Genomic DNA, 22805 nt, shown 5'->3' on the forward strand with positions numbered 1-22805 from the left:
GGAATGAAATGGTGGCAGAAATTCACCATACCTAAAAACTGTTGCAGTGCTTTGGTAATGTGGGACAATGGAAGGTCCATAATAGCAGCATTTTTTGCCGCAAGGATTTCACACCTTCTGCAGAGATGCGTTGGCCGAGAAAGAGACAATGGTAGACAACCCGAACTGGTATTTAGCAGGATTAATAATCAGTCCATGTTGGCTTAGGCACTTGAAAAGTGTGCAGAGATGTGTTAAGTGTTTGGTTTTGGATGCGATGGTGACGAGTATGTCGTCCAGGTAAACAAAATGAAAATCTAAGTCCATTAGTCAATGGAAAGTCTGTGCTACATTTTTCAGCCCAAACAGCATGTGCAGAAACTAAAGTGGGCCAAATAGGGTCATAACAGTTGCTTTAGGAACATCCTCAGCACACACAGACACATGATGGGAGCCTCTGACTTAGTCCACTTTAGAAAGAAATTGTCTTTCCGGTTAAATGTGGCAACAAGTCTGGAATGTGTGGGATTGGGTAATGATCACAAGTGGTGGCCTCATTAAGGTGGTGGTAACCGTCATGGACAGCAACCACTGTCAGGCTTAGGGGTGAACCCTAAGGACTATTTGACCTGCGTCAAGTATTTCCATGTTAGCAAACTTGGCCTGTGTGCTGGCCAGCTTTTCTGAGTCCAGTCTACACACATGGGCACATGTTGGTGAGCCAGTTGTGGAAATGTTGTGCTTGCCTTTTGACTGTAGTGGAAAATGGGCTTGGTGAGGTTCAGGAATTCACCCAGTAGGTGAGTGAAATAACATGTGGCGGTGTATGCACTCTTCAAGGGAAACTTACTGTGGCTACAGGGTAACGACCCAAAGTTCTTTGCGTCCAGAAGCCAGCAGTTGATAGATTCTACTGTCCATCCTTTGGTGGCAGCTGATCTGCGCCAGGGACAGGTCTAGCAGCTTTAGCCAAGACAAAGTCTCATGAGTAACATTGTCCACTGACCTACAAGTCCTGATTCTGCTGCCACAAGTGGTCTCTAGCGAGGGTCCATTGCTCTCTGCCTTATAATCAGTGGGCTGTACTGGCAGCACACTCACTTCAGTGCCCGTGTCACACAACAACGTTGCCTTGAAAGGGTGTCCGTAATGAACAATAGATGACCCTGGCAGCTGGATCCCATGGTGCTCGCAGACTTCCGATGTCCTGATGTGCTGGCACTGTCGAAGCTGCCTGATGGTTGGCACTCCCTGGCGCTTGTGCAGAAGCATGCCTGGTAAAGACTTAGAATTGGTTTGGAGCCAAGGGCATGAATTTGCTTGTGGCTCAGCTGACAGGGCTTATTGAGACACAGAAAGGAGGAAGAATGATGCACCTGGCTGAGTGTAGACTATTGGCCATTTTAACATACCCCTTATAGTCCTTCATGGGTGTATTAGTGATGGCTATATGAATTTGATCAGGCATTTGCTGCATAAAGAGTTCTTTAAAAATAAAGCAAGGATGGTGATTGCCAAGGAGGGACAGCATGTAGTCCACTAGTTCTGAAGGCCTAGCATCACCCAGGCCAGTCAAGGACAGCAAGTGTTTGGCATGCTCAGACTCAAATAGTTCAAAAGTAATTAACAAGTTTTCAGAGTGACATATTTATCATGTGCAGGTGGGTTTTCTACCAGCCAGCCTGGTGGCAGTGGAATTACATAGCAATGCTGTAACATAGAAGAATGTAGTATTGTGCTCAGTGATTTATCTCAGCGCGAACTGGGTTTCTGCTTGTGCAAACCACATGGAAGGTAGTGTGCTGCTCCCAAAGCTCCAGCAACTTGAAAGCCACTGTGTTGATCAACATGTCTTTGAGTAAATCTGGAATTGCCCAATCACGTGGGGGTCACCAGTGTAGGATTTGTGAATAAAACATGTGAGAGTCATTTTATGTGCCTAACAAAAGCCGTAGCCTTTTACTTCCATTACCAACAAAACCTAAAGCAGTCACCTGACACTGACGTCATTACGTCAGACACTGTCATTTAAAGTGAACACAACAACTCATTGACGGTGCTTGTGAATTACGTAGAACAGTTTCTGTTATGAATAGTATGTATCATCTGTCACCCACTACATTACCTTAAATGTGCACTTGCATGGCCGTTAGACACTACACTGTGTTTAAAACAAACAGTTTTTAAATAGCGTTAGCTGTGTGTGCTTGTGTTATCTATTTGGTCTGACGGACACCAATTCAAAAAGCAGTGATTTTTGCTAATGTTGTTTTTTATTTTGACTTGCTAAAAATTCAGACCCTTGCCAAAATGCCACGAAAGGATTTGACATGAACCAAAAATATTACCCTATTGGACCAAATTAAAAGCCATCCTCATGTCACCACTCATTTTGAGTCTTGCTTATTTATTTCCATAATACTGCCTCCCCGGCTGAGCTCCTCCTGTATTTTGTGTAACACTACTTAACCTCAGCTTGAACTTCTAAACACATCTGAACATGAACTAGTGATGACACAGGATGCCAGGAAATTTTTTGTTGGATTATGACACTTCATGCAGCAAGGCAATGAAGGCAGTCTATTAATGTGCACTAGGTGTCTCTGCTGAATTTGTTCATTTACTGTCAATCAAAAGAGCACAGCAGTGTAAGCTAGATGAATTCCGCCTTTCGATAAATATTAGAAACTAATACACAGTTCTATAGTACTGTGGTAGTATTGGTAGTGTTTCAATTTGTTATGTATTTCCTTTAACTACATAATTTGTTTCTCAGTTAAACAGTTGTTCATCTTTTTTAATACCTTTTTTATAGATTTCCGTGAAATATCGGGTAATTGGGGCAGCTGCTTAATTAGACTAAAGATCCTGCTATGTCCCCAGAAATCAGAATCCAGTGTATAATATTTCTATTACCTGTCAAAGATATTCCTCCAGTACTTGAAAGTTACTGACAGATGATTTGTGAAGCATTTAAGCTAATCAATAGCATAGGAAGGCAAGCTTGAAGAATGGAAATGGCGAATATCCTCCTTGGAATTTTTTTTCAGTGCTTCTTGGGTCTTTGTAAGAATTCCATATGTATTTCTCACCTTGGCATAGTTTAATGTGGTTGTAACCTAACTTTTCCTTAGTTTCAGCAACATAATACTTTCTTCCACACTTCCACAACTGTTTTTCAAAAATCGTTCTGTTGATTGTATCTTTTGCCAGATCACTGAGTGGTTTACTGTTTAATCATTGTGTCCCCAATGAAACCAACCTGAAGAAATTATATTAAAGATAAGTGACAATTGCTGTTTTTTGGTTCTAAGCATACAATTATATTATTTTTTGAGAGGAAGCATCTAACAACCATCATGAGCCTGTATAATGCACCTGGGGCTATGTAGACTACTCTGAGGGTCCATGCAAGGTTTATAGAGATTGCGTCACTGATTCAGAATTGAATGGTCATAAAGGAACAGGGAGTCAGGTTTGTCACATTCTTCCTCAGTGAGAAGCTTATTGAATCTATGGAGATGTTTTTTGTATCTGAAGTTGGTCTCGGTATTAAGTAATATGAAGAGACTTGACTGAGGACAATAATTGTTACTATAAGTTGGTTAAGAACTTAACTAAAAGTTTGATAGTAAAGGAATGGTTAAATCACAGTGCTAGTGATCCAGGGACTTGGACTAACTATCTAGACTCAAACTTCATCTCCCAACACGAAAGCTGTGGAATTTTAGTTCTGCTAATCATTTGGATTTTGCATAAAAATTAATCTGTTTAAAGATAATGACATAAACCATGAGATTACTGCAAAAACCCATTTGATTCATGAGTGAGAAAGTCTGCTGTCCTCACCTGGTCTTGACTTCAGACGTGTCCCATGTGGTTGACATACTAAATGCTCTTTGAAATGGCTTGAGTGGTTCACAAGGGGTATTGGGGAGGTGGCCTTGGCAGTAGCATATACATCCTGAGAAATGAATAAGAGACAATGAAGTGTTGTGGCTACTCAGGTTTCAGTTCCCATTTCAACTACTTCAGCAAACGAGTCTGAAGTTCACATGATGTATTTCAGGGTATGCTGTATGCCCAAGGTGCCATTTTGTGGTGAGACATTAAACTGCTTCACTGTAATTTCAGAAGGGTGTAAAAGATTTCATGACACTATTTCAGAAAGTTTCCCAAGTGTACTCACCTATAACTATTGCTCAAACGACATCACATGATTGTTTCGCATTGCTATTTGTGGGAATTGGAGACTGCACCACTATCTTTGCATCATGTTTTGATCTCATCATTGTATTTTCTGTATTTATTATTACTATGAACAGTATATTGTTTAATCTGTGATGTTCAAGAAAGATCTGTCATCTGCTCAGGAAATTATAGACCAGTGAGTCTGACTTCAAGTTGTTGAAGATCCTGAGAGGCAGGATTTATGAGCATTTGGAGAGACATAATCTGATTAGGGATAGTCAGCTCAGCTTAGTCAAGGGCGAGCCTGATTGAATTCTTTGAGGATGTAACAAAGCTCTTTGAAGAAAGTAGAGCAGTGGATGTAGTGTATATGGATTTCAGCAAAACATTTGGTAAGGTTCCCCAGGCAAGGCTCATTCAGAAAGTAAGGAGGCATGGGATCCAAGTAGACTTTGCCTTGTGAATCCAGAATTGGCTTGCCCACAGAAGGCAAAGGGTGGTTGTATCCAGTTTGTATTCTGCATGGAGGTCGGTGACCAGTTGTGTTCTTCAGGGATCTGATCTGGGACCCCTCCTCTTTGTGATTTTTATAAAGGACCTGGATGAAGAAGTAGAGGGGTAGGTTAGTAAGTTTGCTGATGACACAAAGGTTAGGGGTGTTGTGGATAGTCTGGAGGGTTGTTAGGGGTTACAGCGGGTCAGCAACAGGACATAGAACTGGACTGAGAAGTGGTACATGGAGTTCAACCCAGATAAGTGTGCAGTGGTTCATTTTGGTAGGTCAAATTTGAAGACAGAATGTAGTATTAAGGGTAAGACTCTTGGCAGTGTGGAGGATCAGGGAGATCTTGGTGTCCATGTCTGTAGAACACTCAGAGCTGCTGCACAGGTTACTTTACTTTCCTTTATTGCCACCAAACAATTGATGCTAGAGCGTACAATCATCACAGCAATATTTGATTCTGCGCTTAGCGCTCCCTGGAGTACAAATCAAAGTAAATATAATAAAAATTTAAATTATAAATCATAATTAGAAAATAGAAAAGGGAAAGTAAGGTAGTGCAAGTCAGGTCCGGATATTTGGAAGGTATGGCCCAGATCCAGGTCAGGATCTGTTCAGCGGTCTTATCACAGTTGGAAAGAAGTTGTTTCCAAATCTGGCCGTACAAATCTTCATGCTCCTGAACCTGTCCCAGAGGGAAGAGAGACAAAAAGTGTGTTGGCTGGATGGGTCGTGTCCTTGATTATCCTGGCAGCACTGCTCCAACAGCGTGTGGTGTAAATTGAGTCCAAGGATGGAAGATTGGTTTGTGTGGTGTGCTGGGCTATGTTCACGATCTTCTGCAGCTTCTCCCGGTCTTGGACAGGACAACTTCCATACCAGGTTGTGGTGCACCCTAGAAGAATGCTTTCTATGGTGCATCTATAAAAATTACTGAGGGTTTTGGGGGACAGGCCAAATTTCTTCATCCTTCTCAGCAAGTAAAGGCACTGGTGGGCCTTCTTGGCAGTGGACTCTGCTTGGTTAGATCAAGTCAGGTCATTTGTGATATTCACCCCGAGGAACTTAAAGCTTTTGACCTGTTCCACCTGCGCACCACCGGTGTAGATGGGGTAATGTGGTCCGCTACTCCTTCTGAAGTCAACAACCAATTCCTTTGTCTTGCTGACGTGGAGGGATAGGTTATTGTCTTTGCATCACACCACCAGGTTCTTAATATCCTCTCTGTACTCAGACTCAACATTACCCAAGATACGTCCCACAATTGTGGTGTCATCAGCAAACTTATATATTGAGTTTGATGGAAACTTGGCTACCCAATCATGGGTGTACAGTGAGTACAGCAGGGGGCTGAGTACATAGCCTTGTGGGGCACCAGTGCTCAGTGATTGTAGAGGAGAGCTTGTCCCCTATTTTTACAGCCTGGGTCCTGTCTGTGAGGAAGTTGAAGATCCAGCTGCAGATCTGAGTGCTAAGACCCAGGTTCCAGAGCTTAGGAATCAGTTTATTTGGAATGATGGTATTAAAGTCAGAGCTGTAGTCAATGAAAAGGAGCCTTACATATGCGTCTTTATTCTCCAGGTGTTCTAAGGAGGAATGTAGTGCCAGAGAGATGGCATCTGCTGTTGGCCTGTTGCTCCGGTAGGTGAATTGAAAATCGTGGAGGTTGACCAGTAGGCTATGGTTGATGTGCGCCATAACCAGTTGCTCGAAGCACTTCATAGCAGTTGATGTCAGAGCCACAGGTTGATAGTCATTCAGGCATGCCACCTTGTTTTTCTTTGGCACTGGTATTATTGCTGCCTTCTTAAAGCACGAGGGGATCTTAGACTGAAGCATGGAGCAGTTGAAGGTGTCTTTAAACACTCCAGCTAGCTCACTTGCACAGGCCCGGAGAACCTGTCCCGGGATGCCATCTGGGCCCGTTGCCTTCCTTGGATTTATTTGGTTGACAGTGTTGTTAAGAAGGCATATGGTGTGTTGGCCTTCACCAACTAAGGGACTGAGTTCAAGAGCCATTAGGTAATGTCACAGCTATATAAATCCTTGTTCGGACTTGGAGTACTGTGTTCAGTTCTGGTCACCTCACTACAGGAAGGATGTGGATACTATAGAGAGAGTGCAGAGGAGATTTACAAGGATGTTGCCTGGATTGGAGAGCATGCCTTATGAGAATAGGTTGAGTGATCTTGGCCTTTTCTCCTTGGAACAACGGAGGATGAGAGCTGATTTGATAGAGGTGTATAAGATGATGGGAGGCATTGATCATATGGATAGGCATAGTCTTTTCCCAGGGCTGAAGTAGCCAACATGAAGGGGCATAGTTTTAAGGTGCTTGGAAGTAGGTACAACAGGGATGTCAGAGGTAAGTTTTTCACAGAGAGGGTGGTGGGTGCATGGAATGCACAGCTGGTGATGGTGGTGGAGGCGGATACAATTGGGCCTTTTAAATTCTTAGATAAGTACATGGAGTTTAGAAAAATAGAGGGCTATGTGGTAGAGTAATTCTGATGTAGAATAGGTTACACAGTCGGGGGGGTGGAGTTTCAAGATGGCGACGTAGACATCTGCCTTTTAGGCGCTCTTCATTTTTTAAGCTATAATCACCCTTTAATCAAATCTTTTCATACTTAACTACATGGGTTGATATTTACGATTTATTTCTTTTTTAAAATAATACTTGATTTAATTTTTTCAAACTTAAAATGTCTGTACCTAAGAAATCGTCTAAAGACCCTATAACTCTCGATGCAATCTCCAGTCTTCTGGATATTAAACTGGATACTAAACTTGCAAGTCTGGAAAATAAACTTACTGTGAAAATGTCTGAGCTTGAAGAAGTCGTTAGATCATTTGATACCAAGCTTCAATCGCTGGCAGCAGACATTGAATGGCATGAAGAAAACTTTGCGGCTCTTGACAAGATAATTTGTGAAAAAATAGTACAATCGAAACTTTGGAGGAGAAGGTACGATCGACCGCTAAAATAGTGGAGCAGAATAAGTTTAAAATCACCGATCTTGAAAACCGATCTCGCAGACAGAACTTGCGTATTATTGGATTTCCCGAAAATGTTGAGTCTGGTGACTTAACTGAATATTTCTCTAACTTATTGTGGGAAATTTTTGGCGAGGACGCTTTGCGGGTTAAACCTACTATTGACCGTGCCCACAGAGTTTCGAGATTTTCGGCTGCGAGAGACAAGCCATGAGCTGTGATTGTCCGTCTCCATTATCCTCGGGAGAAAGAGCTTTTAATTCGATTAGCTCATCAGAAAGGTATGATTTCTCACAAAAACAACAAGTTTCGTATTGTTGAGGATTATTCATTCGAGGTGATGAGGGCGAGAATCGCTTTTAAACCGGTGATGGCAGAGATTCATTCGATTGGACTTAAACAAGCTTTAAGATACCCAGCGAATCTCAGAATTACGTTGAGTGATGACAGTCAGCGCTTCTTTAATACTCCGGAAGAAGCGAAGAAGTTCGTTGAAGAATATCGGTCTTCTAGTACAAGTTGAACTATGTGTTATGTTGAAGAATTTTTGGAGAGAAGACGCCATTCCGCTTTTAGGCTTTAACTTATGAAGCTGCGGTATAGCTTTTTACTTTGGTCTGTAGACCTGGTTTTTTTTATTATCATGATTTACAGATGCTCTTTTAATTTTACTATAATGTTTTTTTTTAATTAAGTTTTTTTTCCCTCTGGATTAGATATACATGTTAAGATTTTGTAATAATGATTTATTTTTTAAGATGTCATTTCTTTTTCCCATAAGACTTTGCTTTCCGTAAGCGTTTATTTGCCTGTATTTGAGAATGGGACGAATGTCTTGAATTTTTGGACCTTTTTTTTATATATATTGTAGTGGTTATTGAATCCTTTTTTAATCTTATTTTGATGACCTTTTTTTTAAAAAAAAAAGATTGGCGAATTTACATTTATATTCTGTAATATGGTCCTTTCAAAATGTCGTTTCTTCTTCCCATAAGTCTCTGTTTTTAAAACGTCATTTTCTTATATTTGAATATGGAATCTTTTTTTAAAGGCATATTACACTACTTTAAATTGAGGTTATCCTTTTTTTATTAATGATTTTTTGCTTTTTTATATTATTTTTCCATTTTGATTGATATATATTCTTTCTTTTTACAACCCTGTATTTATATCTGGGTGTTATATAGTTTCTCTTTTCTTTCTTTTCATGAAGTTGCCATCTTGAAAATGGGGATAATATTAGTATTAGTTTGTGCGCCTGCCGCTTGGCTTTTTTTCGAGGGGTTGGGGGAGGGGGTAGGGATCTTTTTTCACGCTTTTGCTTTTTATTTTTTTGCTTTTAGTTTATGGGCTGACTTTAAATTATTAATATTGTTGAGGTGTCATGTTCTCCGGTTGCTCCTGAATCATTTTTCCTTCTTCCTGAATTGTGGGTTATGTGTCTTTTTAACCTTTTATGATATACACAACTAATATTGGCATGATGGATAAGTCTATTAACTTTATCTCTTGGAATACTAATGGTTTAAATCATCCGATTAAACGTAAAAAATATTTAAAGTATTCCATAGACTAAATGCTAATATTATTTTTGCACAGGAGTCCCATATTAGGAGGGAGGATAATCAATGTTTTTTTAGGTTCTGGAAGGGTCAACAATTTCACTCGAATTGTACCGCCAAAATTAGGGGTGTGTCTATTTTTATAGACCCCTCAATTTCGTTTACACATCATGAAATTATTTCTGATCCACAGGGCAGATTTTTGTTGAGAACTGGCTCACTTTTTAATCGAAAAGTGGTTCTAGTTAATATTTATGCTCCAAACTTTGACTGCCCTGAATTTTTTAAACATTTATTTACTTCCCTTCCTAATCTAAATGAATATATGTTGATAATGGGTGGAGATTTCAATTGTTGTCTGAATCCTTTGATGGATAGATCTAAACCTATCTGAATTCTTCTGAATAGATTAGCCTTACTTATTAATTCTTTTATGGTTGATTTGGGAATTACTGAAATATGGCGGTTTTTGAACCCTAAAGATAAAGAATTTTCATTTTTTTCACATGTATATCACAGTTATTCTAGAATTGATTATTTCCTTATTGATCATCATTTATTAACGGATGTTACTGATTGTAAATATGATTCTATTACTATTTCGGATCATGCACCTTTGAAGTTATCTATTAAGATTTCGGACTTTTCCAATAATACTAGATCTTGGAGACTTAACGCTACTTTGCTTCAAGACCCAGAATTTATCACCTACATAAAACAGCAAATTGACTTGTTTTTCTCAAAAAACTATACTGAAGAGATTGACAGAGGAATACTTTGGGACTCTTTTAAGGCTTTTATCCATGGACAAATTATCTCAGATTCCGTTGGTAAAAGAAAACAAAGATATTTAGATATTGCTTTATTAGTGGATAAAATTAAAGAAATTGATAAGATTTATTCCGTGACTCCTACCAAAGAACTTTATAAGAAGAGAGTTGAGCTTCAAATGGAACATAGCTTATTATTATCTTCTTCAATTGAGAATCAATTAATTAGGACCAGGGCTCAATTTTATATCAATAGTGATCGAACTGGTAAACTGTTAGCTAATCAATTAAAAGCTATTTCGACTAAGCGACAAATTATTAAAATTCGTAAACAAGACGGTAATCTAACTACTGACCATAAAGAAATCAATAACACTTTTCAAGATTTTTATAAATCTTTATATCAATCAGAATTTGATGGCGATCTGTCCATGATGGATAATTTTTTTAACAATTTGAATATTCCCAAACTGACAGATGAAGATCATAGCTTGTTCGATGCTCCTATCTTTATGGCCGAAATAGGAGAGGCTATCTCATTAATGAATTCAGGGAAAGCTCCTGGTCCTGATGGTTATATTATAGAATTTTTTAAAACTTTTTCTTCTTTGCTTTCCCCTTGGTTATGTGAAATCTTTAATGATGCATTTGCTAAGAAGAGATTACCTCAATCTTTTTATGAAGCTACTATCTCTCTCATTCTTAAAAAAGATAAGGATCCTACTTTATGTGCATCTTATCGCCCTATATCACTATTAAATGTAGACTCTAAGATTCTTACAAAAAATTTAGCCATTAGGTTAGAAAAGGTACTATCACAGATTATTTCGGAAGACCAAACTGGTTTTATTAGGAATCGGTATTCCTTTTTTAATGTTAGAAAATTGGTTAATATAATTTATACTTCATCACCCATAATCCCAGAATGTGTTATTTCATTAGATGCTGAAAAAGCTTTTGATAGAGTTGAATGGACATACTTATTTAATGCTTTGAGATAATTTAATTTTAGTCCTAATTTTATATCATGGATCAAACTAATATATTATAAACCTGTTGCTTCTGTTCTTACAAATAATTACAGATCCTCTTTTTTTCAATTATCTCGTGGTACGAGACAAGGTTGTCCCTTAAGTCCTTTATTATTTAATATCGCATTAGAACCTTTAGCCATTGCTACTCGTGAATCTCCTAATATTTTTGGTATTACCTGTAATGAGAAGTTATACAAGTTATCACTTTATGCTGATGACTTGTTGTTATATATTTCTGATCCTGACAGGTCTATTCCCGCTATTTTATCCTTGTTGGCTCAATTTGGTAGTTTTTCTGGTTATAAACTAAACTTGGATAAGAGTGATTTATTCCCTTTAAACGCGCAAACTTTATTGAATGATAGGATACCATTTAAAGTTGTTACTGATAACTTTATCTATTTAGGTATAAAAATTACCAAGAAATATAAAGATTTATTTAGACTGAATTTTTTACCTATGCTCCATCAAATTCAACAACTTACTACAAGATGGTCTCCCCTATCCTTATCATTAGTTGGTCGGATTAATGCTATTAAAATGATGATTTTACCGAAATTTTTATATTTATTTCAAGCTTTACCAATTTTTATTCCTAAATCTTTTTTTGATAACATTGATTCAAAAATTTCCTCATTTGTGTGGCAAAATAAAAACCCCAGGTTAAGTAAAAGGCAATTACAAAAATCTAAAAAAGATGGTGGTTTAGCTTTACCTAACTTTAGATTTTACTATTGGGCGAATAATATTCGTAACCTAATATATTGGAAATTAGATTTGGATTCACCATTGTGCCCACAGTGGGTAAATATAGAATGCAATGAGGCACAGGGATATTCTCTATTCTCTGTTCTTGGTTCTTCTCTTCCTGCTGATTTAGTTAAATTCAATAAACAGATATCTAATCCTGTTGTCAAACATACATTACGAATTTGGTTTCAATTTCTTAAGTTTTTTACTCTGAAAGACTTTGTTCTTGATAGCCCTAGTTTACTTAATTTTTTTTTCAAACCTTCTTTGACAGATCAAGCTTTTAGCATATGGAAAAGGAAAGGTATAAAATGTTTTCGTGATCTTTTTTTGAAGGTAGTTTGATGTCTTTTGACCAACTTTCCAACAAATTTAAGTTACCTAAATCTAATTTTTTTAGATATTTACAAATCAGAAATTTTTTACATAAAGTTCTACCATCTTTCCCCAATCCAACTTCAATGGATTTCTCAGATTTGATTTTTACCTTACATCCTTGTCAGAAGGGATTAGTGGCTTTTATTTATAATATGATTATGAAGATACAACCAGAAATATCAGGTAGAATTAAACAAGAATGGGAAAAAGAACTTCAATATAATATATCAACAGAAAAATGGGAAAAAATTTTACAAATGGTTAATTCTTCTTCTATATGTGCTAAACATGCTTTAATACAATTTAAAATTGTACATAGAACTCATATGTCTAAAGATAAGCTTGCTCGATTCTATTCTCATATTAACCCTCAATGTGACAGATGTAATTCAGATGTGGCTTCATTGACCCATATGTTTTGGTCATGTCCCACTTTACATAACTATTGGAAGGACATATTTGCTACCATTTCCTCAATTTGGAATATCGATTTACAACCTCATTTTATTACTGCAATTTTTGGTATACCAAATGAGGATGGTAATCAGTTTTCCCCTTCAATTAGACGAATGATCGCTTTTGTAACATTAATGGCCAGAAGGTCTATATTACAAAATTGGAAAGGAGTAAATCCTCCTACCACGTTTCAGTGGTTCTCTCAAACTATTTCTTATCTGAGCTTGGAAAAAATTAGAAGCACTATTTTTGACTCATCAATTAAATCTGAAGAAACTTGGGGACCGTTCATTCGACATTTTCATATGAATTAATTTGGCCTCTTCCAGACCTTCTCTCTGCTTATTCTTGTTCAGGTATGGAGTTCCGGAGTTTTTGACACTATCATATACATATAAACTGTTATTATTGCCCATGTTAGTTTGGTTTAGTGTTTTTTTTTCTCAATATATATTTTTTCTTGTATCTTTAATTTTTCTTTTGATGATTATTTTTATTTTTTTCATATATAATTATTATAGGCTTGATTGATTAATGTACTATTTTTTTGTTGATATTTAATAGGATATTGTTATCTTATTATTAATGCAATTTCAAGTCTATTGCACTTATAACCTATTCATTATGATGTTATGTTTTCTTTATATATGAAACTCAATAAAAAGATTGAAAAAAAAGAAAGGTTACACAGTCAGCACAACATTGTGGGCCAAAGGGCCTGTAATGTGCTGTAGATTTCTATGTTTTACGTTCAAGCGAGAATTTTGTTACATCCTCGTAGTAATCTAATTTGATGAAAGGTTGTTGAGACAAGCTAAATACCAATTTGCTCAGTGATGACATTTGAGAAGTACTGTGTTAGCTGTAGAGCACTCCAGAATGTTCTGAGATTGTACATAAACTCATGTTCTTTCTACTTTTTGTGCTGCCCTTTGGAACCTGTGTTTCTCTTAAACTTTAAATCTGACCTTTAAAAGTATACCTCTGGAGAGGGTGACAGCTTTAGAAATGAACACAACCTGTAGAAGCTTAGCAAATTTAGGAGGCTGAAACATAATGGATGTAACTGGCTAAAAACCTTTTTCAGTAGTGATTGGATAGTAAAACAAGATGTAAAAAGAAAAACGAACTGCTGAAAAACAAGAAGTGTCAGAGCCCTTTGGCCTTTGTTAGCTGGTTCTGTATTTATAATTTTATGCAAGACTGGATTTGAAATGGTTCATTTAATAGCACTTTATACTATTACAAACTTAGAGAATAAGACATAGAAGCAGATTTAGCAGAATTAGGCCATTCAGCCCATTGAGTTTGCTCCACCATTCCTTCACGGCTGATTTATTATCTCTCTCAATCCCATTCTCCTGTCTTCTCCTCATAACCCTTGACACTCTGATTAATCAAGAACCTATCAACCTCCACTTTAATTATACCCAGTGACTTGGTCTCCATGGCCGTTTATGGCAGTGAAATCCACAGATTCATTACCCTCTAGCTAAAGAGGGCCACATCTCTATTTTAAATGGAGGGCCCTCTATTCTGAGGCAGTGCTCTGTGGTCCTTGACTCACCCACTATAGGAAACATCCTCTCCACATCTACTGTATCCAGTTTTTACAATATTCAATAAGTTTCAATGAGATTGGCTCATTCTTTTAAACTCCAGTGAGTAAGGGCCCAGAGCCATCAAACATTCCTCATGTTAACCTTTCATTACTGGAATCATTCCCTTGAACCTCTCCTGGATCCCCTCTAAGCTAGCATATCTTTTCTTAGATAAGGGACTCAAAATTGCTCACAATACTCCAAATGCGGTCTGATTAATGCTATATAAAATCTCAGCATTACATCCTTACTCGTATATTCTGGTCAACTTGAAATGACTTCTAACATCACATTTGCCCTCCTTACCACTGACTCAACCTGCAAGTTCACCTTTATGGAATCCTGTATAAGTATTTGAGAGGACTTTGCACCTCTAATTTTGGAATTCCCCCCGCCCCCGCTTACAAAATAGTCCACACCTTTATTCCTTTTACCAGGATACATAATTATGTACTTTCAGACACTCTTTTCTGCCACTTTTTTTCCCATTCTCCTAATCTGGCTAAATTCTGCTATAGTCTCCCTACTTCCTCAAAACTACCTGCCCCACAATCTATGTATTGTCTGCAAACCCAACCACAAAGCCACCAATTCCATTATCTAAATCATTGATATATAATGTGGAAATAAGCAGGCCCAACACTGATCCCATGAAACATCATAGTCACTGGTAGCCAACCAGAAAAACTCCCTTTATTCCAACTTTTTGCCTTCTGCCAGTCACCAATATTCTATCCATTATAGCATCTGTCCTGTAGTACCGTGGCCTCTTGTCTTGTTAAGCAGCCTCGTGTGTCACCTTATTAAAGACCTTTTGAAAATCTAGGTGAACAACATCCACTGACTCTCCTTTTGCTACCCTGCTTATTATTTCCTCAAAGAATTCCAACAGTTTTGTCAGACAAGTTTTTCCCTTAATGAAACTATGCTGACTTTGGCCTATTGTATCATGTTCCTCTATGTACCCCAAACGTCATCCTTAATAGTGGCATCCAACATCTTACCAACCACTGAAGTCAGGCAGCTGGCCTATAATTTTCTTTCTTCTGTCTCCCTCTCTTCTTAAAGTGTGGAATGACATTTGCAACTTTCCAGTCCTCCAGTACCATTCCAGAATCTAGTGATTCTTGAAAGACTATTACCAATGCCTCCACAATCTCGTCAGCTATCTCTTTCAGAATCCCTGAGATGTATCTACCTTCAGACCTTTCAGCTTCCCAAGCTCCTTTTCCTTAGTAATAGCAACTACACTGAAACAAATTTATTGCAGTTTCCTTGTCTATCTTGTTGTTGTGGTATAATATTCCTTTCTTGAAGGATATCGGTGCAAGGTATGGAATTTTCCCAGAGCAGCCAGCACATCAGGGATTAGTTTTAAAATGTACTGATTGTGAACCATGCTTCCTCACAGGGTTTCTGCTGTCGCACTACTGTTGTTGTGTGAACCTCCAGCTGAGTAACGTGACTAGATTTAGTACCAAACTTCAGGATGAAAGGGTGAAAAGATGTTGTAGAAAGCATAGAGATTGGTGAGGCTGGTACCTGTGTTGAAAGAGTCACAGAGTCATGGAGGACTACAGCCCAGAAACAGGCCCTTCACTCCATCTGGTCTGTGCTGAATTGTTATTCTGCCATCCCGTTGACCTGCACCTGAACCGTAGCCTTCCATATGCCTCCCCTCCATGTATTTATCAAAACTTCTTTTAAATATTACAATCAAACCCATATCCACCACTTCTACTGATACTCATTCAACACTTGCACCATGCTCAAGTGAAGAAGTTCCCCCCATGTTCCCCTTAAATATTTCATCTTTCACCCTTAACCTGTGACCTCTAGTTCTAATCTCACCCAACCTTAGTGGAAAAAGCCTGCTTGATTTACTCTATCTATTCACTTCTTAATTTTGTATACCTCTATCACATCTCTCCTCATTTGCCTAACCTTCAGGGTAATCTAACCTATTCAGCCTTTCACTATAACTCAGATACTTAAGACCCAGCAAGATTCGTGAACATTTACACTGAACTCTTTAAATCTTATTGATATATTTCCTGTGGATAGGTGGCTAGTACTGCACAAAATACTCTAAATATGGCCTCTCCAATGTCATCATAGCATCCCAACTCCTGTACTCAATACTCTGATTTATGAAGGTCCATGTGCCAGAGACTCTCTTTATAGCCCTGTCTACATGTGACGTTGCTTTCCAGGAAATAAGTATTCTCAGATCTGTCTGTTCTTCCACACTCCCCAAAACCCTACCATTCACTGTGTAAGTCCTACCATGTTTACCTTATTCATCTGCATTAAATTCCATCAGCCATTTTCCAGCTGGGCCGTATCCCGCTTCAAGCTCTTCAAGGCCTTCTTTGCTGTCCATTACACTGTTGTTTGTGGAGAAACCAAATAGTATAAAATGGTTCTCAGTAGTGCCGAGAAGGTTAAGACAAGAAGACCATAAGATATAGCTGCAGAATTAGGCCAAGACCATTTTGCCCATTGAGTCTGTTCCACCATTTCATCATGGCTGATCCATTTTCCCTCTCAGCTCCAATCTCCTGCCTTCTCCCCATATCCCTTCATACCCTGACCAGTCAAAAATCTATCAGCCTCTGCCTTAAGTATACGTAAAGACAGCCTGCACAGTTGCCTGTAGCAACAAATTCCACAGATTCACCACTCTCTGGGCAAAGAAACACCTCCTCATATCAGTTCTAAAAAGACGTATGTCTATTCAGAGGTTGTGTCCTCTGGTCCTAGACTCTCCCAACATAGGAGACATCTTCTCCATGTCCACTCCATCGAGTCCTTTCGACATTCGATAGGTTTCAATTAGATCACCCCTCATTTTATGAATTCCAGTTAGTGCAAGCCCAGAGTTATCAAACACTTTTCATACGTCAGGCCATTCAATCCTGGAATCATTTTTGTGAACCTCCTTTGAGGTTTGAGAAACCACATCTTTCACAATCAATACCCAACATCTTCCCTAATTCTGAGGTCAGACTAACTGGCCTATAATTTCCTTTCTTCTGCCTCTCTCCCTTTGTGAAGAGTGAAGTGTCGTTTGCAATTTTCCAGCCTTCCAGAACCATTGCAGAATCTAGTGATTCTTGAAAGATCATTATTAATGCCCCCACAGTTTCTTCAGCCACCTCTTTCAGAACCCTGGTGTATACACCATTTGGTCCAGGTGACTTATCTGCCTTCAGACCTTTCAGTTTCCCAAGAACCTCACCCTAGTAATGGAAACTTCACGCGCTTCATAACCCCTGACTCCTGGAACTTCCACCATACTGTTCGTGTCTTCCACAGTGAAGACTGATGCAGAATACTTATTCTTTTTGTTTGCCATTTCCTTGTTCCCCATTACTACCTCTCCAGCATTGTTTTCCGGCGGTCCGATATCCACCGTCACCATGTATCTGAAAAATCATTTGGTATCCTCTTTAATATTATTGGCTAGTTTACTTTTGTATTCCATCTTTTCCTTCTTAATGACTGTTATTAGTTGCCTTCTGTTGGTTTTTAAAAGCTTCCCAATCTTCTAACTTTCCACTAATTTTTTTCTCTATTATATGCCCTCTCTTTGGTTTTTATGTTGACTTTGACTTCTTGTGAGCCACGGTTGTGTCATCTTGCCTTTAGAATACTTCTTCCTCTTTGGCATGTACATATCCTGTGCCTTCCAAATTGCTTCAGAAATTCCAGCCATTGCTGCTCTGCCATCATCCCTACCAATTTTCTTTTCCAATCAAGTTTGGCCAACTCCTCTCTCATGCCTCTGTAATTCCCTTTATTCCACTGTAATACTGATACATCTGACTTTAGCTTCTCATTCTCAAAGTTCAGGGTGAATTTGATCATATTATGATCTCTTTTCCCCCCCAGTTCTTTTACCTTAACTTCTCTAATCAATTCCGGTTAAGGATATATATAAATATTGCAAAAAGTATAGGGAATACTCAGTAGGTCAAGCAGTATCTGTGGAAAGAGGAACAGAGTTAATGATTCAGGTAGACTAACCTTTGTTATTACCGGGAATGAGAAAACAAATTAGTTTAAAATCGTAGAAAGATTTTTTTTCTTAATAGTAAGATCTCTTTTAGGGTGAGGCCAGGTTTCTGCTAGAGATCTCAATGTTTACCTGATTGTTTAGTGAACAGATGTATAAGGAGAGTATTTGGGAGAGATTAACAAAAGGCTTTTCTAAAGCTGCTATATCTAAGTTGGAACTGGCAGAAAATGTTGGAAATTGGCAGCAGATCAGGCATTGTGTGTGGAATGAGGAAAAACAAGTTCGCTGAGCAGTTCTAAAACAGAGAAACAAGAGTTCCCTGAAATTCTTGACTTCATTATTGAGTCCTAAAAACTGCAGGGTGCACCTATTGATACCGTTCCTCAAGCTTATGCCACGTCCCTGAACTGCCTTTGAAATGGCCTAGCATGCTGCTCTGTATGTGCTCACCCTGAAAAGATATCCCTAGAATCTCAGAATGTGCCGCAATGGAGAAAGATATCTAACAACCTGTTTGTGCAATTTCCTGACATAAGTCAGACATACATTCATAAATATTAGCCAACCTGAAAGATTCTGCCATTCAGCTACGTCTTATCTGAACAGTGGAATGGACCTACGTAATTCAGTGCAGCAAGGGTATGCAGTACTGTGCAAAAGTCTCAGGCACATCTATATAGCTAGGGTGCCTCAGCCTTTTGCAGAATACTGTATTTGTCAATGTGGAGCGGAGACCGAGTTTGTAAATCTAACGGGAGCAGAGGTGGAGTGCTGCAGGAGGAGTGTTGGACAGATGTCAGTGAAGGATTGCTGGTGTTGGTGCAGACATACCCAGCCCTGAGACACTGGGCAAGGTCATTTGTTCCCAAACAATTGATTTATTGATCATTATCAAATCTCTCTCTGGTGCTTCTTGCTCCCTCAGCTCCTCCTGCTCACTTCCCACTCACATTCCGTTATAGAGACCCTTATCAGAATCATGCTTATCATCACTCACATGGCATGAAATTTGTTTTGTTTCGCGGCAGCAGTACAGTGCAATACATAAAACTGCTACAGTATTGTGCAAAGGTCTTGGGCACTCTAGCTCTATATATATCTATATGTGTCAGACTTTTTCCACAGTATTGACCCTTAAAAAGGTATCAGAAGTGGGAGTCCTCAACTTCACTTCCCTTGAAGTCCGGTGAGATCATGACAGAGGAAAGCTCTGGCCAATCATCAGCTTTTACCACCTTTATGTGTATTTATGCTCTGGCATGTGGAAAACTACTTGGAAGAAGCATAAAGGAAAAGAAATGCACAGCATACACTCTGGGTAGTGACTTAACTGCCCTTGTCTGAAGGTGGTCAGGGTTTTCCTGACCAAGTAAAGCTTTACCTGTTGATGAATAATCAATTTACAATTTATTTTGCGAGACTATTAACTCATTGAGGTATGGGTCTTTGATGATGAACCTATTTTTGATGTTATGTATAGTATAACATTCTCCACTACCAAAATACCCATAATGCATTTTGCCCAACCTTTCCAATTGATGACATTTTGCTTAGTGAAACACTTTCCAGCAAATGCATCCCTTTTGTAAATAGAGGAGTGGCTGCACAAAAGGGCAGCAATACTTGTTTGAGCTTCAGGGAGAAGGTTTGAGAATTAATGTAAGGCAACACACCTCTTGACTCTACCCTGGTTAAAGGAGTCGTCACAGCTGTATCTCTCCATGAGGCATCGATGGGCATACTCATCAAGTAGTCCTTGTGAAACAAGGGGATTGGGGTCGATGCTGGTTAGGCTCAATGGTAGTGGAGATGGTCAGGGCCTGACTTGGGACAATTGAAGACAATTGGGTTGTCAGGAGTAAAGTTCACTGAAGTTGACTTTCCAATGGTAAAATGTATGCAGGATGCTTACATTAATGCACAGCTTATACTTAATCATCCTGTGACTGCCCGGTCGGTGAAGGTCATTCTCACAACAACAGGTTCATGTCGCTGCTTCAAATGGTTCATGACATAATTGATGAATGTCTGAAGCACAAATTGTTCACACATTGCAAGCACGATACAAACACAGTAAACCCAAACACCCAGAAATGGCCCTTCTCATGTTTACCATCCACGTTAAGGATGAAATAAATACTGCACTCTGGTGTAACGTTTAGGCAACTGAATTAGTTTGCATTGCAATGACCCCTGGTGGTCAGAACTCACAACTGCAGATAGGCTTGGACTGGAACATGCAAGCTAGACAGAGTCTCACTGGAAGTTGATATTTGTAGTCCTGTCTAAGGAAGGTGTTAGTGTAACACCATTATGACACAAGCTGACAGAAGTAACCCCAGCACAGCTTGAGCCAAGAACATTGCACTTTCTGCTTGTTGCTGAATAATTTAGTCACATGTAATTGCTATATTGTTTTATCAAAGGAAAAAAAGAGATGGCTAACTGCTCTCCCCTACTGGAAGAAACTGCCAGTTTCCCTTTAGAGCCCCTTAGAATTCTGATTTCAGAAAATATTGTTGGGGATTGGAAAATCAAGAAATGACATGCCTACAATGCCATTCCCACCAAAATGCAAATACAAATTCCAGAGCAATAATATTTTAATTGAATTTCTGTGACAAACACTTATATTTTAGTTACATAAACTGACTTACAAGAAAGTTGATAAAGATATAGTTGTATTAGAAAGCAGGTATACTATATGTGTTGTTATCCACTAAAAGCCTAAATCAGATCTCTTACTTGTTAAAGGAAAAGATGATTGATATGTCCAGCCAGTGTTCTTCTGTTATCATTAATTTTTGGAACTTCCTGCCTCCTTTTTTGTCAATAACTAAGTATCTGGAATCAAAGGCTTTATTAGAAATTAGGATGAATATGTCAAAGCATATTTTGCTACTGGTTGAAATAATAGATTATATAGTTTCCAACATTTTTTCCTCCTCTATCCACTTAAAGCAGGTAAGTACTTTCCCATGGAGAAGGGACAATTTTGGTCAAGAGAAATGATTGTGTGATTACAGTCCAAAGCAAATCACACACAATTTCATGATCAGCCATTGTAGAGAGATGTTGAGTGAGTGTTATCAGGTCTACAGTATAGCTCAGCTGTGAAGCTCGGGACAGAGGAAACACAAAAAGGAGCAAATTACATCTGATCATGATTTCTACTCATAATGGCAAAGAAGTAAAATAATTTTCCATATCCCAAGCAGCATTAAGTGTAAATAGAGGAGGGAAATTGAAAATTTTCCTGAGTGGTATCGTAACAACAACCCCTCAGTGCCAGCAAGACCAAGGAACTGATTGTAGACCTCAGGAGGGGTCCATGGGTCAGTCTTCATTGGAGGATCAAAAGCGAAGATGGTTAGCAACCTTATATTCCTGAGGCTTACTAGTTCAGGGGTCTGTCATGTAAGTGCAATTGTGAAGAAAGCATAAAAGAGCTTCTACTTCCTTAGGACTCTGCGGACATCAGTAGGACATCTAAAACTTTGACAAACTTCTATAGATGTGTAGCGGAGAGTGTGTTGACTGGCTGCATCACAGGCTGGTAAGGAAAACACTAATGCCTTTGAATGGAAATACAAAAGGTAGTGGATTTGGCCATCACAGATAAAGCCCTCCTGATGATTGATCTGCATCTACATGTAGATGTAGGAAAGCAGCATCCATCATCAGAGATCCCCACCACCCAGGCCGTGCTTTTTTCTCACTGCTGCCACCAGGTAGAAGGTACAAGAGCCTCAGGATTCGCACCACCAAATTCAAGAACAGTTATTTCCCTTCAGTCATCAGGCTCTGGAACAAGGGATTTAATAATAACTACACTCACTTGCCCATCCATTGAGATGTTCCCAAAACCAATTATCTCGTTTTAAGGACTCTTTTAACTTATCTCACTTTCTTGGTACTTATTGCTATTTATTTATATTTGCATTTGCATAGTTTGTTGTCTTCTGCACTTTGGTCTTCAATGGATCCTTTTATAGTTATTTTTCTATAGATTTGCTGAGTATACCCACAGGAAAATGAATCTCAGGGTTGTATATGGTGGCATATATGTACTTTGAAAATAAAATTTACTTTGAATTTTGAAGTCCACCCACATTCTGCTGCCTTGTCACTTATTGCAGCTTTATGTCTCTAACCCTCAGAACATTAACATGTTGCAATAACTCTGAATAAATGTGGAATATTAATAAAATATTTAATATGTTCCTATCTCTACTGTTTTAACAGTGAATAATCTTTTTATTCTAGACAGATTAATCTTTCATCTTTAATAAGAATGATTTCAAGAGAACATGTTCAGCATTCATAGAGTGGTGTCTCATGGCATGATCTTTGTGCTCGATAACTATATTAACACTGTGATCATGAGTAGTGTGACTAACATTCCTTATCATTTTAATCCTTGATGTAGTGCTTCATATGATGCTCTACTTGATAGAAATGTGGCCATTAAGAAACTCAGCAGACCATTTCAGAACCAGACGCATGCCAAACGGGCTTACCGAGAGCTTGTACTCATGAAATGTGTCAACCACAAAAATGTAAG

General features: G+C 38.6%; 1 protein-coding gene across 3 annotated transcripts in view; it reads left to right on the forward strand.

The window, feature by feature from the left end:
• mapk10 (mitogen-activated protein kinase 10) overlaps positions 1 to 22805 on the forward strand; it is a 158816-nt gene that overhangs the window by 41291 nt on the left and 94720 nt on the right. For all 3 annotated transcript variants that reach the window (XM_059988688.1, XM_059988686.1, XM_059988687.1), the window contains one exon: positions 22671 to 22800. In XM_059988688.1, the coding sequence (XP_059844671.1) occupies positions 22671 to 22800 (130 nt within the window). The remainder of the gene's footprint in view (positions 1 to 22670; positions 22801 to 22805) is intronic.

The sequence above is a fragment of the Hypanus sabinus genome, chromosome 14 (genome assembly GCF_030144855.1).
Source record: "Hypanus sabinus isolate sHypSab1 chromosome 14, sHypSab1.hap1, whole genome shotgun sequence".
NCBI lineage: Eukaryota > Metazoa > Chordata > Chondrichthyes > Myliobatiformes > Dasyatidae > Hypanus > Hypanus sabinus.